The sequence below is a fragment of the Sphaeramia orbicularis genome, chromosome 22, assembly GCF_902148855.1.
Source record: "Sphaeramia orbicularis chromosome 22, fSphaOr1.1, whole genome shotgun sequence".
Taxonomy (NCBI): Eukaryota; Metazoa; Chordata; class Actinopteri; order Kurtiformes; family Apogonidae; genus Sphaeramia; species Sphaeramia orbicularis.
In genome coordinates this window covers 36458049-36478012 of record NC_043978.1, presented here as the reverse complement: position 1 = coordinate 36478012, position 19964 = coordinate 36458049, and the positions used below count along the sequence as shown (strand labels likewise).

Sequence of the window (19964 nt, the reverse complement as noted above, 5' to 3'; positions counted from 1 at the left end):
TTCAAAAACAGAAAATATTTAATCATACAAAAACAATAAATACATCATCTTAGCACTAAATGCTTCTGAAATACAGAATTTGAAAACAGAAATGAGCAATTATAGAGACAGAGAGAAATGTCACTAACTGATTATCATTTAGTAACACCACAGTTACAGAGCCAGTCCACCATCTCTCAAATGTTTTGTAGAAAGTCCTGTGGTCTGGTCTCTCTGCATAGGAAGAATGTCTGTGATCCAGTATTGGAACAGCGTAATGACTGCAGTCGTTTCCTCTAAAACACAAAAAAGAGAGAGAGAGCAACATTTCAGCTACTGTGACTCCTGACAACAAAGAAGCAGAAACAGTCAGTGTTTGTACCAGAGAAATACATTTACTTCTGTGTTTCAGGCATAATAAATCAAATCATCCAGCCACTGTTGAATTTGCATGCTACCTGACTGCAAGTACATCTTATGGGCAGTCTTTCCATTATTTATTAATGAAAAATTTAAGTTTAGTTCGTCAACTTTTCAAAAATATCTTCTAACAGAGGAATTCTGGGGTTTGGTGTCGTAGGTATTAAACAGAAAGCTGTTTTAGACCTTCAGACTATTCAACTGTTACTAATACAGATTGGAGATTGTAGAATGAAAAGCTTCAGTCAACTCAATTCAAGGACTTAAAAATCACACATTTCCACAAGCATGAGCTTAGTTCTTGCATGACAGTAGATGTGGATTAAATAAAAGTGCAGAATGCTGCTTTTACAGGTTGGAAAGAAGATATTAAAATAGAAGAAAATGTAAACTGTCCTGTCAGCTGAAGTCAACTCAGATGGAATACTGAAAAAGAAAGAAAGAAAGAAAGAAAGAAAGAAAGAAAGAAAGAAAGAAAGAAAAAGAAACTGGTAAAATGCCTATGCACCTGTGTTTAAAAACCTAATAAATAAACTAAATAAGTTGGTGGTACATGAGTAATGTGAAGTGAGGCTGGTGCTATGAGGGGCTACAGAAGCTTCCAGGCAGCTGTAGAGCAGGTGCATGCAGAGAGACACAACTGAGGCTGGAGCACTGGCTCTGCACATGAGTTACACACTGGTTTTTACACTGTGTTGTCTTGGCGACGGGGACACACAAAGACAAGCGTCGGTTGTGCGACCATTGATACGCCAGTGTCTTGAATCCACTTGGCCGGTCCCTTTCACTCTGTCTCTCTCTCCTTGTCGTGCACGTACTAGTGTGCATGTGAGAGTGGTAAAGTCCCTACTGATCCTATTATGAACCCGGGTAGCCAAGCACGAAAAACCACCGATGCACTCACAGGTGAAAACGTGTCTCGGGCCTCATGAGACGTTTCGGATGTTGATCGAGTTAAGGCGAAATGAACAAGCTCCGACATGTTAGTTCAGTCATGATAGAAGTCACCTGTGTGTGATATGTAATAGGGACAAGACCAATCCTAGTGTCGCAAATCGAGGGCAGGTTCTCACAGGCAATGGCTGATGAAGGCAAGTAAGGACAGGTATATTCAGGTGAACAATAAAGATCACTATAACAATGCACAGACTGAGGCAAGCATGGACACACTGAGGCAAGTATTAACCTGCCAGGAACGGGTCAGTGAGGTGTTTGGGGGAAACCACAACAAGACCAGACCAGTGTGGACAGAGACAGGCGTGAATTAACGTAACAACAGAATGATGCGGACCTGCAGACATGGTGGTGGTGTTGCGGAGCTCCTCCAGTTCCTTTGTTAGTCTGCCTGAATCTTTCTGCTGAACATAGGTCTTCAGAGTATGAAGCTGCTTCAGGACTGAGGTGGGTTGATGACCACCAGCGATGCTGCTTAGAAGGTGCTCTATCCCATCAGATAGAAGAGAAAGCTCGCCTGCATGAAACGAAGCTGAGGGAGCACAAAAAAACACCATCAATGTCACAGCATTTTATCTAGATTGATGAATTTATTTTGAATATGAATGTCAAAACAGAAGAAAATAAGTAAACAGAACATTTAAACATAAGACATATAACACATATTCGAAAAGGAGAAGAAGCACAGCTCATAAACTCCCACTCCTTCTCCTTCTTTAATTAATAACAGTAACAATCTTCCTAGTCTAAGCATATCTATACTATATACTATAATACACATACATAGACATACACATATACACACATACACACCTATACATACGTACACATACCACATATTTGTCCATCTTTATAACACCCAACACCTGCCTAATCCCTGTACCTCTTAAAAACTGTCTTTGTACCCCCTTTTAAATTGTCTCATGCTTGAACATTGCTTTAACTCCATGTTGAACCTGTTCCACAGTCTCACCTTGCTGACTGAAACACAAAACCTTTCCTAGTCGTACATATTAAGTGAATTTTAAAGTTAATTTTCCCCCTTCAAAAGTTCTAAAGTTTAGAATTGACAAAACAGACAATTTATCTTTGTAAACTATATGAAATACACAGCAGCTGTTACTTATTTTTAAATGATATCATATTTTTAAACCTTTTTTATTTACTGTCTAGTCTCTGTGTGATCAAAATAAAGAGCAGACGAGCAGGTTCATTTACAAAGCCACATCAGGTATATATGTGTTTAAACATTTAATATTAGAGGAACAAAATCACTGCGCACCATGGAGCTCCCTCTTTGGCATCCAAGTCATGGCTCACACTTCAGGATAGCGTGCAAGTTAATGACTGTGTTCGTGAGCTCAAAGCCTTGATTAAAACACTGACTGACGACCGTAATTGCTTTCCATTAGATTTTGTGCTGTGATTCTGCTGTAAAACTCTTTGAAACTTTCTAACTCTTATAACTGTGGCCTATCTGGCTCTGGTTCTTCTGTTGTAAATGTGAAATAAATTAGACCTCTAGCCAATTATACCTAGATATTTCAGGTATTCCAGATATTCCAGGTAACTCTTAAGTCTATACTATTTAATCCATGTTGCTGTTACATTGTGTCTCTAAAATGAAAAAAAAAAGTGCTGTAGTAGAATGAATTCTGCTCAACATTCTCTCAGCATCTGGCAGCATTGAATGTTATGTTGGTAAAAGTAAAAGTGTCGAAATGTTTGTAAATAAAAGCACAAACAATGACTAAAAAGCAACTATTGTCCTGGATGAATGTTGATTTTGGAGACTTTTAACTTTGAAAAACCAAAAAAGGACATAGAGCAGGGGTGTCAAACTCATTTTAGGTCAGGGGGCACATTCAGCCCCATATGATTTGTAGTGGACCAGACCAGTAAAATAATAAGAACGAAAAAGTCCAAGTACATTATGAAAAGGTTTACATCTACAAAGTTTCCTTAAAATGTGAATAGCATGAACAATTTGAAAAATAACTGCAATTTTCATATGCTTATCATTTAAACGTGTATTAGGCTACAACTTACAGATCACAGTGGATCTAAAAATGTACAAAGCATTTAGTAACAGACAAAATATTAATACATTTATTCATATTAAGATCAGGTTGTTCACATTTTTTGTGAAAGGATAGTAGTAAATGTAGGTATTTTCATGGAAATGTACTTTTTTGCATGAAAACAAAGACATAAATTTGTAGTTGTCATTATTTTTAAGTTATTATGATAATATTTTACTGCTCTGACCCACTTGAGCCCCTGAACTATACTGATTCTTAATATCTTCAGTGTAATTTTTGCATTTTACAAAGTCATCCCAGGGGCTGGACTGGACCCTTTGGTGGGCCGGTTTTTACCCGTAGGCCGTATGTTTGACACCTGTGACATAGAGCATCGAAGTTCACTGAAAACTCACAATCTGACTTATAGATTTCCACTGTGGTCCTGAGGAAGTCCAGGACCTCAGCAGCCCTCTCCTCCTCCTGCTCCTCCTCCTGCTCCATCCTCTGGTAGGTGAACTCCAACGCAGCAGTGCGAGGCATCAAACCCATAGAGAGCAGCTTCTCTTTGTGTCTTTTCTTCTTTAACTTCCTTTTCTTGTTTCTACTAATGCGTTCTTCTCCCTCGTTCCCAGGTGTCTGACTATGGCCCGGGGCTATCGGATCCTTCTCTGAATCAGGATGAAGGTTCGGCTTCTTCCTCTTTCTTCTTCTCCTCTTCTTCTCTTCTGGTCCTTGGTCGATTTCTTCATTGCTTTCATGAACACTCTCCTCTGTGGACAAAAAATAATAGCACGCTTAATTCTATTCACAGTGGCTAATAATACGGGACTCAGGTACTGAATTTTCCTTCCAACCAATCAGTGCAGCACAGAGTTGACTAATTAGATATTCAGGATTTTTAGCTGATTGCAGTCTGAGCAGCAAAATCAGCTCTAGTGAGTTGGTGGAGTCTCTGATGGAAAAGAAATCTGCTGCAACAAGTCGTGTTTTCTAAGCAGATGAAGTGAAAAGGCCTTTAATCTTTTTATAATACATGTCAGAAATGCTGCTTGTAAGCATTTTCTTTATCTGGATTCCAGCTTTATGTCTGATGTAAAAGAAACAGATGCTTAAAATGCACATTATCTTTTCAGTGTGCTTTTTCAAATTTATTACATGTCCCTCCCTTGTGAAAGTCATAATTAGGTGTTCTGCAGTTCTGTTTTAGCTCGACTTTTTAATTTGTTTTCCTTTTATTTTTGGGTAACTCAGCATTAAATCTCTTACAAAACATCCTGTACCTTTGTATATGAAAAAATTTAACTGAGAAAGCGAGCCGATGCAGAAATGACACTGTTGCTAACCCACCACCTCATCACACCTCCAGTCTGCTTAATAACTCAAGAGGCTGTAAGAGGTCAAACAAAGCAGCTCCCATTGATTACTTAGAGACCTGCTTACAGCTGTAGGTAGTAGCCTGACATATTGCAGAAGTGGATGTAGTAGTGTTTGGGGAAAAACAACATAGAAAAAGGCAGTTCATTGTGTATTTTAGTAAAAAAAAAAAGGATATATTTGCAACCAAATGTCTGTACCAAATGTTTCATTTGGGTATACCATTTTGATGCAGGATTTAGAGCATCTTCGTGCATTTAGAAATATGCAAAATTCATAACATTTTTTTTTTCTAAAGGGCCCTTTCATGGTAGATTAAAAATAAAACGTGTTAGTCGTCATTGTGCTCCTCAATGTGGAAAACAAGGGGATTCTTTTAAGCCTGAATGAACGTCTTAAATAATACGCCATGCTGTAGACACAAAGACATTAGGATTCTAAAAATGGGGAGAACAAGTCACATTTCAGCATGAAAGCTCAGTGACAGAGGTGTATTAGTTGAGAGTCCTGAAAATACAGTCTCACAGAATCAGCTGTATGATGGATAAAGTTATGCTCATATCATTCTAGACTATAGGTCTGAACTGGACTAAAGATTGGAAATAATGTGGTTCAGGTTTGGGTTTTCCAGCACACAGGTGGTTAACTTCACATATATAAGTTTAGTCCCATTTATTTTTAACATCTTATATTTAATCAACTAAAGAGTTAGTAGTTGTTGTACAGTTTCTTTTGCATATGCTGTATTACACTGGATCATTTTATCATTTAAGGCAAAGTATCCAACACTTCCCACTTGTGTATGTGAAGAGAACTGTTCAAACTGGGTCCCTGCTCTGCTCTAAATGGACACGGGACAGAGAATGAGTGAACTAAAAAAAAAACAAAACAAAACAAAACAAAAAAAGCCCTGAAATTGGGAGAAAAAAGGAAAACTTTTGTCAAGGTTCATGTTTAACCCATAAAGACCCAGTGCTACTTTTGTGGCAGTTCCCAAATGATTTTCTCTCTGTACTTAACATTTCCTAAGTGATTTGTCACCATTTAGTATAAAATAATCCTCTGTATTTTGCATTTTTCCAGTGAAAATCAGGTATTTTCCTACATTCAATTCACTGATCATGTAGATGTTCATAAAAGCTCAGATTAAAGTTGAGGGTTATCACATCAAAAACTGAAAAAACTGAAGAAACTGTGACTTTTTCAGCAAAATCTATCATTAACTGAACATAAAACAAATGTTCTCATCTACTGTCATTGATCAAACTCCATAGGTTTTACTGGTGAATCAATGTTGTAAAAGATGGCGGTGTTTCCATGTTGACTACGGAGCCTCTAAATGTCTAAATGGGTCATATTTGATGACCATGAAAAGATGACAAACTGTATTTTACACCAATTATTTACATTGATTGATAGTATTAGTGGACCAGTGGGTATTAAACATTTCCATCAGTAGATGCCATTGGTCGACAGTGTTTGTTTGGGTCCTTATGGGTCAAGTTTTCTTGTCAGAGTAGGCCAGAGATCTCCTTCTCCAAAGTAAAATATTTCCTTTCCACTATACAAATTGTTTTATGGCAGTTATAAAACATAACAAGTCTAAAGTTAATTTCTATGTTTACTGACAACTGTTGGCAGCCCTCTTAGCTGTTGTGCAAATGAGATGCTGTCTGCTGTTTTTAAAAGAACACAGCTGAATTCGTAAGAAATCTGTCTTTGAAAAACGACTCCATTTTATCTGCCTTTCTCTCAAACTTGCAGCAAACTGTAATACACTGTTGGATTAGAGCTGCACAATATATCGTTTGAGCATCGTCATTGTGATGTACATGTACGCAATAGTCACATCGCAGATCCTGCAATGTAGGAGGCAAATGAACTCAATGTATTCTCATCTCAAGGGTACCTAACACACACTGCGCACAGTGATCCACCAGTCACAATCTTTCTTAATCAGTTTGGAGTGAATTGCTGGTAACAACATTGAAAATGAACAACGAACCAGAAAAAAATCACTGTTAACGAAGATTTGGTGCCAAAAAGAAAAGCAATGTCAGTTATCTGGAATTATTTCAGCTACAAGAAGATTTATATTGAATAACGTATTCTGTGTCAATAGTGCTTTGCAATTGTTGCCACAATGAGAGGTAACACAACTTATTTGACCATTTACGTCTGCACCACACAGCTATTATACACTCCACAGTATTTTCTTATATCGCAGTATATATTGCAGGGTTTAAAAAAATTGCAATGTCAGTTTTTTCCAATATTGTGCAGCCCTATGTTGGAGTTTCATCCATTTCCCCTAAGGCCACACAGTTCAACTCATTTTCATCAAATAACTAAAATAATCATTTAGGCTTCAGCTATTCAGATCTTACAAAATGCCATCGTTTCATGAGTGAGAAGAAAGTAAGGCAACTCCCTCGTCAGTCAACTTCTACCAATAGCTCCTAAAAAAATCAACATGAATAATGCTTTTTATACCACTTGCCTAATCAGGTAGTTTCTTGATTAGTGGAATTGTACTTGTTTAGCAAGTGGCCAAGCCTTAAGGTTGAACCCTGTTATTTCCTGACTGTGTCACAGCACTTTTATTTTAAAAACAAAAATAAAAACTCCCACTCTTTAGCAAAACTCTACTTATAGAGAGGATACACAGCTGAACCACAAGCTTCCTCATTTTTGTTTGTCTCCAGTAGGTCTGTTAGAGGCCATAATCTGAAAGGTGTGTGTTTCTATGCTTCCCACAGAGTGTGATCTCTCCGACTGAACTATTCGATGAGCGAAAAGAGCAGAAGGGTTCGATCAAAAGATGAGAGCTGTAAAAATCAACGTTGCCTCTCACACGCTGTGGTATACTGTTGTTGGTTGGAGATACAAACTCAAGACCCAGAAATGTCCCAAACACAGCAAAGCAAGAAGCAAATAGAAAATACAGGCCGAAGACTGCATCACTGCAGGTGAATATACCAAATACTGACCAAGAAGTGAGGATTCAGAGGGATTATTTCTACGTTATGTCTATTTTATGTTTTTAAGCAAAATGTTACACCTTACACCTATTGAAAATGGTTTATAAAGCTCAATATAAGCCGACCGTAAACAGCACTTGGATGTAAATTTACCTACATGCTCACAGACTACACAAAAAATATAATCAATTAAGGCATGGCAAAGCTAATGATGAGTGCAGTTAATCAGGCTGAAACTCATGATTTATACTTGAGGCTGTGGGTACATTGCAATTGTATTGCATCAGTCTGAATCAACAAGTCTCCTACATTTCAGTGAGATAAAATAGATGCCTGTCAGGTGAATGGAAACCTGCATTAAGGAAGATGATTAGTTCAGAAAGGTGAACTGATGTAATGACCTACGACTCATATTAGAAACAGATTATTCCATTGGTTCTTGCAAACAAAATGAACAATGATGCATCAACTCAAGTGCAGATCCTTAAATTAAACTAGAGCTCAGCTCTTTGCATCATAGGTCAAAAGCATTTAACCTTGGCATTGTTTCAGCTCGCAATTCCGTCACAAACTTGGCATCAACAAGGGTTAAATATCTCCCATAAGAACATAATTGATTATCATAGCCTGTTTCCATAACCAGAGTGGCAAAGACAATCAAGAAGAGTGACTCTAATACTAGAGAGAGCCAACCTAGAGAAACAACATATCATAAATCTTTCTGGGTTTTATAGCACATTGTGCAGGTCCATAAATGTAAAATTACAGTCATCTTACCAGCTGGGTCTTCCACACTATTTATGTTTCCTTGTTGTGGGAGTGTGGCGGATTGCTCTGCCACTATCATGTAGTCTGCTGGAGGAGGTAGAACTGTGTATATACGTTTGGTGGGACCAACTGCACTGTGTGTAGTTCCGGCATCACCTAACAGGGCAAACAAAAAAGAGGATATAAAGCTGTTAGTAAAACTGTACTGATTAATCAATTAGCTGTAGAATATTAAATAAACTGCATGAGTAAGAGTTAATTTTGATTATCGGTCAGAATAAATCGTATAAGGAAAAAAAGTCCACATATATTGATTCCATCTTCTTAATGTGAATATCTAATGTATTTTCTAAACAGTATTTTTGGATTTTGATCAACACAAGACAATTTAGTCTTGGGCTTCAGAAAAAACTGACATTTCCCAAATTTTTCTATTGTTACAACCCATGGTTTCTTTATTTTGCAGGTCAGCTTCATTTCTTGGTAGTACAGTTTTGTTTGTTCTTTTGGCCAGAGCCCACCCCGAAGTTTCAGTTGCCTTTTTGTCCAGTTTTCAGTATCTTTATGTTGCACCATGTAAATAAATCACTTTTTGTTAAACTTGCACAACCCATGTCTGGGGTTTGTCTCTGTGGCTTGGGAGTGAGGAAAGGTGACCACACTTTTCATGTTGCACCCTAGGGTCCCCTAGCCGGGGTGTAACACTATCACTTTAAACGATCACTTAATTGAATAAACAATTTTATGTGTATGGAAGAGGAAGGAAAGACAAAGATTAAATTAAATAGATTTTCCTTAAAAATAGCACTATATATTTTCATAAGAAGAAACCCCAGTACTGTACCGTTAATACAGTGTGGAAAAATGTAAACAAACTAAATATAGATACAAACTATTGATGGAAAACACTGGAGTATGAAGTATAATCTTACCAGTATCAGTGATTTGGTGAGATTTTCTTTTAACGTGGGTTTTTTTGGCAAGAGACTGCACAATGTGTGGTGAACCGGATTCCTTTTCCAGTTTTGGAGGTGCAGGGTAGAGCTTCTGGAGGACTTTGGACTGAAACACTGTCACAAATGACAAAGAAAAACACGACACTAGCATAAACTGAAATGTTAAACATTGGCTTTTTCTTGAAGGTAAATGCATAACGATAAAGATCTACTCTCCAACTTTAAGAGATCACAATTACTTCTACGTAGTTTTTATTCCCTCAGTTAATCTTTTAAGTATAAAACAGGTGTGCAGTTGTCGATGTGACAGTGTAACACGTGCACTTGTTTACAGTCTTACTAAAAATCTAACGCGAGAGTAGAAACGTGAGTAGCTAGCTAGCTAAACAAAAACAGACTAGCTACAAAACACGACTTTTAAATGATGTAGTTGTTAAAATTGTGAGCGACGGGTGGTGAGGCTCACCTTCTTTCCTATGTGCCATGTCGATATATCTAACCAAACTGAACAGAACATGTAAACTTTGAAGTTACAGGTGTAGAGGTAGCCGTATCTAATGTGCTAAACTAGCGAGTTAGCCGAGTTAGCTCACAGCTAACCGGCATGTTAGCTTAATTAGCTCGCTTTCTAACGTTTATCGGATAGCATACGCGGTGAGATACTTTAACTACGTAGGGTTCAGTGTTGCACTTAGCTAAAGAAATGGCCAGATTTACTTAAAATCTGTATAAACCGCTTGTTAAAGTGCAAGCGGTGTGTTTTGGCTGCATTGCGTCCTCTAGCTCCATCAGACAGACACTAGTGGAGTTAACTGCAGAGGAAGGAACTCGACTTTTACCACGATACTGCCATTTTCCATTCAAATTACTGACTATTTACTTTGGTTTTCGTTGTAAAAAACTTAATACAGCCTTTATATTCATGGTTATTGGACTGATATGACAAATGTTATGTATTCTTCAAATCGGCATATATACAAGCCCGGTTTAGAACACCAAGTAGAATATAACAAAATTATAAAGGATTTATCTCAACATATAAGGTAAAAGTAGAATATTTTATCAAAGATAGATTGATGTGAGTGCTTATTCTTGAAATATTAACAACTAAAATTTTCTTTAATATTTCCATTCATATCCGGTGAAAATAAACCACCTCTATTATTTTCTTAATATTAATTTAAACTTGTTAATGTTGTGCTTTAGGCTCCAGCTCCCCTTGTGGTCGAGTCCTGCCATAGCAGCTTTTTTTGGGGCGTGCGCACACAGAGCCAGCTGTAGGATGAGGTGGAGGCGAGATGAGAATACTAAACAGCCACCTCATGGCTCAGCATCAGCACCGGGCTGAGTTAGGATTTGCGCACCCTCCAAACTTGGCTTGGGACCTCAGCATGTGAACAGGCTTTGCAGGAGGAGGATCCACCTAGAATGTCAGCTCTGAAGAAGGTAAATCCACCCTCTATTTTTTACTCATCTTAAAATACATTTTTATTTCTTAAAATATAAAAGGTGCATGATTCATGCATTGTATTTTATCATGTTTCACTGTGTGACTTCTTATATGCAGAGGGAAATGGGTGTGTGTTCAACCTGTTTGGCTGCACATTTGTGTTTAGTTATAGGCTCCAACTGATTTTAGATTTTGAGCTCTTTCCACATACTGTAACTGTACAATTTCTTCTAATAACTGGATTTTGTCAAGAATCACCATTCCAGATTCATCATGGTCACTCATCACAGCCAACAAAAGATTTTGCATCACTTTTGTATGCACAAGAAAATGTTAACTGCGATTTACCAGCTGTATGCCATGAATGTCATTCCTGCACTTAAATGTACACTTGACTCAGATAAGAAGCAGGCAGAAAATAGTTGTCATACTATAAAGTGAACTCTTCAAATGGATGTTATGTCAGATTTGATCTTTGTTCCAGACTCCACTTGTGCACTGTCACATTACACAGTATGTACCATGCAGAATGTGGTGTCTGTGGGTGGATGAGCTTCACTGACTGTGTCTGACAGAGCCCAAGCCCAGTGCTGGCATTCCTGAATGAGAGTGGTGTTCCATACAGCATAACAAAAGATGGCATTGGAGGAAAGGTTTGAAAATGTAGGAACTGCACAGGTTTGTGTAAACATATTACATAATACTTTGCTCTTAACAAGACAGTAAACGGCAAAAGCACAGTTCCCACAAATCGTCTGATTGATCAGGCTTGTGGTTGCTGTATGGGTTCTAGTGCTGACCACAGTATTATAACCGCCATTGTGATGTGAACAGGGGTAATAACCTAGTGCAAATGGTTGAACTGCAATGAGTTGCATTCACATTATTTGGTCAAATACATGAAGCTCCATCTAGCTGTCAATGCCCTTAGATTACCTGGTGTCATTTCAGTGGAGATTGTGAGGTTGGTTTGTTTTATAGGGATGTGTGAATTGTGAAACTCTGGGCTGATATGAGTGTTTACAATTTGGCCAGCGGCTGATAGCTCTGTTTTTGTTTCTTTATTTTGTTATATTTATTACTTACTTCTTTCTTGCTCCTATCAGAGAAGAAACGGTATATTCATTGTATCAAAATAAAGTTCTACTTTATTTTATCTTCAAATTTAATTATAGGAATTTATGAGACTATTATGAATATAACTCAACAGATAAACATTGGTGAATTTCATTTTATTTGCTGATAACCAACGGCACAAGGTCCATAATGAATGGTTGATACCAGGGCTGCTCAATTGAATGAGAAACAGTGTTTTGTGGGCAATTTAGCAATTGTGTTTGAGATGAACAAACAGTATCAAGGATCTATTTGCTTTTTTAAACAAGGTCATTGTCACAGAATTCAAAATATCATATATATATATATATATATATATATATATATATATATATATAAATATATATATATAAACAAATGTAGGAGTCAGGGAAAACACTTACCATGATGTCAAAACACAATACTCAGAAAATAGTAGAACTAACATTATTTCAGAATACAAGCTATAAGATTCTAAAGGAGAACAATATATCCAGATCTTACTGGCTTTAACACACAAAACAATCCTCCTGTCTTGATCACATTATGTTGTAAGGCATCTGGATTTGTGAGTATACAGGATCTTTATAGTAGATGTCCCTTTAACCTGGTCAGATAGTCATGTGACCATAAACTGCACCTGTTGAAATAGAGACTGATCAGTCATTTCTTCATTATAGGTTCAGATAATAAGTGGATTCCACACAAATGTAATTTTTTAAATGTAATTAAATGACTGTCACATGTGATAGTGTATAGGCTGACATTGTAACTGCAGTAAACCTTATTGTGCACTTCTAGCTGATACTGATGTTCCAATGATATCTCTGTATTGTAAGTCACATCGCCATAGCAATATTGAACAATGTTATCAAATATCAGTCATTTTCCTCTGACTTTATACTGGAAGTTATTCCTGCTGTCGAAATCAAGTGATATTTGTTGTTAGGTATAGTACGAGATTAGAAGCAGTTCACTACTCGTTCATGTGAAAAGCTTGTCATGACTGTTTGTAGTGCTGTAACACATTGTGTTGTTTAAAATTCAGTGCAGTTGCAAGTATTGATGTCTCAGCTCCAATGGATTCTTAGGACTGAGTGACACAAAAAAAGAAGGGAAGTTGTATAGAATGCCTGCTTCAGCACTGCTGCCGATTCCACTGCAAACACACCCTCAGCACGCACTGTGAGTGACAAAGTGTTGGCTGCCAGCTCACATAGTCAGACATCATAATCACAGAAGTGCTAAAAATAGGGGACCATATTCAGTGCTTTAGAAGCTCAATGGAGTTATTGCTGTTCACCCTTGGGGTTTTAAGTTTTATCAAGGTGCTCCTCCATGCTGTATTTCTGCTCTGCTTAATAATACACTGTCTCTTTATTTTTAGACAGTAGTGGTCAGGCAGCCTTTCTTCGAATGACACGCAGCTGATATGAGACTGATTTAAGGAAATGAGGATGTTCTCCACTAGAGTCCATACATAGAAACTGCATTTTCTATTTCATTGGATGAGTTATTGTGCACCGTGTCCCATGCTCATTCATTATGCAGGTGGCAAGATGTGCTAAAGAGCAGCAAACGATGTGGAGCAAATGTAATTACTTGAAATCATTGCAATGATAAGTGATAGTATCGTGTAGATTTGGGTTTATACATAACCTGCTTTAAGTGTGCATGTGCAAAAGGTATTTGTAACCTCTCTATTCCTGAAAGAGAGGGAAGTCGTGGGTGGACGGGTGCCAGGTGAGACATGCCTGTCACCTCCATAAGTCCTTGTGTGACGGAAAAATAAATTACTTGTCACTTACCATCTTTCCAGGGGGCCCACCTTTCACCTCATGCACATCACCTCGTCTGCTTTATAGCAAGCGACTCATCAGGATTTAAATCAAAGCGATGATTCATTTTATTTACTTTTATAGGAGTTGATTACTTTACTTAAAAAAGAAGGGAGCTTAATTAAATCTACCACTTGACTACAAAGAATGGTGAAGTGAAACTGACACAATTTCCCCTCCGCTTTTGAAATGAAGACGGCTTGTTTCAGGATATTTCGACGGTGCTGTCAAATTGCTGGTGTGCACACATTCGTACGAACACGCACAAACAGACTCAAAGATTCGTCAATGGGAGGTCTGTGTGAAGTTTTTCTGCTTGGCACTGACATGATAAGGCTCTCATAAGCTGTTTGAAGATGCACGGAACACTTGAAACGCTGCATTCATGTGTGTGGCGGTGAAGTCATCTTGGTCTACTGGGGCTACAGGCAGCGGTGAATGTAGCCTGGTCCGACTAAAAGAAAATGTAGAAAATCTTGAAACATTCAGTAGGCTCTTTGCTTATTCATTCCTCCTCATGACCAATGTGTTTCTGCCTTCTTCTTCCATGTCCCTCTTGTTTTTCCTCTTGTTCATTTTAATACTGTACTTTCCCCTTACCTTACATGACCATGCACTCTAATTTAACTTCCTACATTCTCCCTCTGATTATGTGCGTTCCTGTTTTTTTATGTCTGTATTCATTCCATGATGAACGCCTCCCTATCTGCAATAGTTTGGCTTCAGGACAGTGATGCAGAGGGAATGGGAAGAATGGATAGGGTAGACCTCTATGAATCTAATAATGCATGTGTGTCTAGTGTATAGGATGTGATAGTACAGACAGTATGTGCATTTAGCTGTGTGTATGTGTGTACATTTGTACACTAACACAGGAGTAATCACCTTTGTGTACAGTGTGCACAGATTTTCCAGGCAGGTGGGTGTCTTTGAGCTCTCCCAGTATTACTATTACTGCGATAGCTGCTGTGTAGCCATGTGTCAGATGTGACTCATTAGGTTCATTAAAAAGCTGGTTTACTATCTCCAACCTTTTTCCTCCCTTGTAATTGCACCATCGCACATACAGTTTGTAATATACAGAGGTGAGAGGTAACTATGTACAAATACTCCATCACTGTGTGCAATTGCAGTATTCAGGTATCTATACCTTCCTCAGTTATTTATTTTTCTGACTTTTACTCCTCGTATTAAAATGTTTGTAGAAATCTAAGGCAAGGACCAACACAAAAGGCATATGCATATCTGTATTTGGAGTAAAATTATGGAATAACCTTGATAAAGAATTAAAAACATGCACATCAGTCACTACATTTAAAAGGATATTTAAAACTAAGGTATTCAATAAATATAAAATATTAGGATAAAGTAAGCCAATTATCTGTATAAATCTAAGATTTTGCTTAGATTATATTATTTGTTTTATTTATATTATTGTTTAAAACTGCTGCATCTTGTTTTGTTTCTGCAACTTTCCTTCTTGTAAATAGGGTAGGCATAAACAAGCTGTTGCTTTTTGCCAATGTATAATATAGAAATCCAAACTGTAGGTATGTATATATCATGTTCTGTTAAATGGATGAATAAATTACTACCTACCTATTTTAACACAAATATCTGTACTTTTATACTTCTTACATAGTTAAATGCTGGTTGCACGCTACTTTTATTTTAATGCAGTTTTATTGTAACTTTTCAACATCCAGAAAAATTTCTTTCTAAATAGCTGGGACAGTAACACATAAAAAAAGATGATCCTTAAGGTGTATCTGTCAGCGCATATCATGCATAACAAATGTAACAACAGGAAAACAAGGTATCAGACTTAACAAGACAAAACAGACAAGATAAGAGGCCTAGACTGCGGAGAGAAGACGTCATAGTGGTTGGAGTTCAGCCGCTGACACTGAAACTGATTTGCACATTGTAGTGAAGTGTTTTTCTTTGTTTGAATCATGAATGGTTTAATCGTCTTCATAGGGATGTGACGTTCAGTTAAACGCGTATAGAAGCAGCTTACTTTTCAGATACTTTTCAGATTTTTTTCAAATTAATGTGAATCTGTAATTCTTTTTTACATAAATAGCAGTCCTTCCACTAAAGAATGTGTGCACTTTTTCTATTCTACCTATAAAGAGACTAGACATTTTCTCACAAGTAAGCTCTTAATCTTTTAAACTATAGACAGCTAAAAGATACTAAATTATTATTATTTTTTTTTTGCCATTTATCACCATCTGAAGAGTTTTGTTGATCCATCTGTACTTCTAAGCCACTGAAAGGAACCATATAGTCTCAAGTGGACTCAAGCAACCGTTAACAGAGCTAATACCATAAAATTTGGCAAGCGCCCAAATCTTTTACAACCAGGCCTTTACCAAACCCTTTACATGACATAATGAACTTGAATATATCGGCCTAATAAAATAGCCCACATTAATGAAGGGCCATTCAGGCTGCAGACATTCTGATTGCAGGTGAAATAGATTTGATTAAGCTCTGCAGAATCACTCAGTGTTTTAATCTTCATAATGTGGTCAACCGGTTAATAAAACAGGCAGTTTTGTACCCTCTACTAGTATTACTAAGCAGCTCAGTCTCCTCCAGTGTATCCTGTTCATATCCTAAACACTAAATACTCCACATTACAAACCAGCTGGACGGTAAAAAATATATTGACCTTGATGACGATGAAATATGATGGCAGTTCACCTTTTTGCCTTTTGAGAGCTACTTTGTGAAGGTTCTGGGGTACGTATGCGAAAACTGTCCTCATCCCTGCTGTGGGAAGGACACTCATGATATTGATCCTAATATTTCCAACCAGGCAAACACGTTAGCTGAGAGTCTAAAGCACAGGAACATATGCGGTGTTACAAGAATCTGTTGTGTACATGCTTAAAATTACAGATGCATTGGGATGTTTTATTTTAAAGAAAAAAGTCAGGAAGTGAAATAAAGAGAAAACATTCTAATTTAAAGGTTCAGTGTATAATATTCCCTGGCATCTAGTGGTGAAGTTGCAGATTGCATCCAATAATTCTCACATTGTCTGTCAGTGGCAGCAAAAAACAAAAAAACAAAAAAAGAGATGGAATTTATTTCTGTTTGCGAAATAACAGTTAAGGTTATCAGTGACAATACTGCAAATCTTTTATTTTTCGTACTTTCATGGTTCAAATAAATACTGTAGCTCTTATTGTGTTATAGAAAGTATCCCAACTTTTATGGAAATTAGGTTTGTAAATTGTGCTGCATTTCCCTCAGTGTATCCATATCAGCGTAATTTATAGCTCATTGTTGTACTTTATGGGTGTTTTATGTTAAAAGGTGAAGTTAATTTGCTCCTTCTGTCCGCTCAGCAAATGAAGCAGAGAGAATTATTGTCGAATACTGAATGGGAGAGTGACAATGTAAAAAGCAGTTAAACAGAAAAATAAAATGTTATTTTCAGATTATTCCCTCCCCCTAGAGATTATGCTTCTAAACACACATATAGCTGCCTGCACCTTTGCATAACTCTATGGCAGCGCTCTAGAAAACATACAACTGATGCACATTCTTCCTCGTCCCCTGTTGTCGGCATCTGACTGACAGGTCTGAGGCAGACAGGTGACATAGGTGTCTTTGCCCAGAGTTTTGTCTGAATTTAACCACACTATTTGCAGTGCAGAGACCAGAATGAACAGTGTTTGATATGTTCCACCCAACATGTTGTGTGATGCAGTTATTGATTATAGGTACAAACCCCAGAAATGCCAGACAGATTGTGAAGGATTATTGTATTATGCTGAGGATTTTTTAATGTAAATACTTTGCCTTTAAAGTTTGTGGTCATATCAGCAAATATAGGCACAATATAATACAACTACATAAACCTGAGCCATTGGGAAGGTCTTTCAGTTTTTCAACACAAGATCCCCTGCTGACTTTTTGTGAATTGCCTTCATCAGAAATGTGGGACTGTAGAGACACAGGAGGGTTTGAATGATCTTTTCCTTTGAAAAGTCATTCAGAAGTTCATCCCATTGTGACCAAAGGGCCAAAAAAAAGCAAGAGCACTTACAGACCGGACAAAGGATGATGACCCCCCATGCTGTTATGATGACAAGAGCCTCTCCACTCTTATCACTCAGTATCTCAGTCACAGCATACACACAATTCTCGCTCCCACATGGTGCTCCCCTTTTAATAGATACATTAATTTTTAGTGAGAGTTCAGAGAGTTCTTACTGTAATTTAATCCATTGAAAGTTTTTGAAGTCTTAGCTTGGTGGTGTGGTACTGGACTTGGATAATAACCTGAAGGATATTTCTCATGTTTTGTCCACTCATGTGTATTGTATTTCCAAAAGCTATTAGTGGGGTGAGTATGTACAGTGCACGCCCTTATCTTCTGTTCAATCTGGACACATTGATAGCTTGACTGAGTAGGAAGCAGAGAAGGCTTCAGGCAGACAGACACAGCTTTGAAATGCATTGAAGTGACTCCACTTTCCACCCGTCCTCTCAGATCTCCATTAACTCATGAAGAGTTGCACTCTAGCCTTCAGGAGCCAGTGCCAAGATATCCTATTATACACTGCCACTCGTGATAATTGCCTGTACCCAGCAGTAATCGTGTGCAGAAATAGGTAGTGTGCTCGTATATTTGCGCATTGGTTTTTGTGTGTCCAGTTTGTAGGCAGGTATTTGCTTTGTGAACATTCTGAAACACCGCCTGGACAACGGTGGTTCCTGCCGAGCGGTCAAACTAGACTGTAAGCTCCATTGTTGTGAATCATGTGCAGACCCATTAAATGAACCTGATGCACTGGAGCTTGAATTGTTTAGTGCAGCTGTATTAACAGGGTTCATGTGCATCCCACACTTATCACCCCAGGGAGTCATATCAGAAGTCCAACAATGACCCATGCTCATAGAAGTAAAACTTTTTGGATTTCCTAACTTGACTTTATGAGCATCCGCTTGGCAACAAATTATGGAAGTTATTTCGGATCCACACTCACCACACTCATGAGGCAGGCTCCATCCAAGAGTAGACAAAACAATCTTCCAGACAAATGTACCCCAGGGAGAAAGTAATCAGTACTTTTATACCCGGGTCATTTTCAGAGAGCTGATATAAGAAAGAAAAGTTTCCTCATGGTCTCAAATGATGTGTGACTCACCTGTGTTGGCCTGTTTGATAGTTCTTCTCAGTTAATGGGTGTGCATTTGGTTATCTCTCTTTTTCTTCCTCGACTGCCTCAGTAGTCTTTGTATTTGTCTCGCTGGAGTGCTCTTATACCATATGTGAGAAGCAGCAAATAGTACAGTATACCTGACAGGTAGCTATTTTTATTCCAACAATTTATTGTATTTTCTTTATATCCACATACCTGTTTTTCCTATTAACAAGACCATCCTGTATAAGTTGACTGAATACAGGCGCTGCTGCATGTCCTTGTCCCTTGTCCTTGTGCTATTGAAGTCTTAAAAGCACTGCTATCTCATTTTATTTTATCCGGTTTTCTCATAATTTATGCGTACAAATGATACTGATGGGTTGTTACATTGAATTTTCATCAGCCAATTCACATACAGGAGAGAAAATGACAACATGCCTCTCCCTATAGTCACATACATTCATACTCCTAAACTATACTTAGTACAGTATTATGAGATGCATAATAATGGCAGGTACATGGTTTTTTTTTTTTGACAGACACGTGCTGAGCCTTCTTCTATGCTGGTAGCTATGTACATTTACATCCTAAACCAATGGAAAGTGGGTTATGATTTGAAGAATGAGGATTTAATTGCAAACATCTACTACTTTGGGGTGTTTAATGATGTGTCCATAAAATATTTTTCTCATACCTGTAGGCCACAAAACAATAGAAACAAGGTCAAGTGGTGGAAAATGGTAGTTAAATGCTTGGATGCTGCCAAACTGAGAAATCTGCTCTCGGTCGTCCTCGGGCATCTATCTGTATGGGCAGTATCAAAGAGTAAAGTGTAAAAATAGCGACTAGTAATAAAGCAGCAAGTACTGACAATCCATAAAAATATCCATTATTACTGTTCTTTTATTGTAATGCAAGTACTCTGAGAGGGCACATGACTTCTGGCATTGTTTTCAG

The 19964-nt window shown here is 37.7% G+C and overlaps 2 protein-coding genes across 2 annotated transcripts in view; one reads left to right on the top strand and one right to left on the bottom strand.

The window, feature by feature from the left end:
* Nucleotides 1-10244, bottom strand: erich1 (glutamate rich 1). The gene is made up of 6 exons (XM_030127701.1): nucleotides 9923-10244; nucleotides 9433-9570; nucleotides 8510-8656; nucleotides 3791-4147; nucleotides 1691-1885; nucleotides 1-275 (listed from the first exon to the last, which is right to left on the bottom strand). The coding sequence occupies exons 1-6, from the start codon at nucleotides 9939-9941 to the stop codon at nucleotides 154-156; spliced, it is 978 nt and encodes a 325-aa protein (XP_029983561.1). The 5' UTR covers nucleotides 9942-10244; the 3' UTR covers nucleotides 1-153.
* A 494-nt stretch (nucleotides 10245-10738) lies between these two features.
* Nucleotides 10739-19964, top strand: part of dlgap2a (discs, large (Drosophila) homolog-associated protein 2a) — a 226565-nt gene continuing 217339 nt past the window's right edge. The window contains exon 1 of the mRNA XM_030127700.1: nucleotides 10739-10902. Within this exon, the coding sequence (XP_029983560.1) occupies nucleotides 10885-10902 (18 nt within the window). The 5' untranslated portion in view covers nucleotides 10739-10884. The remainder of the gene's footprint in view (nucleotides 10903-19964) is intronic.

Bases quoted from the DNA above. Each gene is read 5' to 3' on its own strand.
- erich1 (XM_030127701.1), bottom strand. The intron at 4,148-8,509 runs GTAAGATGACTG...TTTTGTCCACAG, and splicing joins TAGTGTGGAAGACCCAGCTG to AGGAGAGTGTTCATGAAAGC. The intron at 276-1,690 runs GTCCGCATCATT...TTTGTGTTTTAG, and splicing joins CACCACCACCATGTCTGCAG to AGGAAACGACTGCAGTCATT.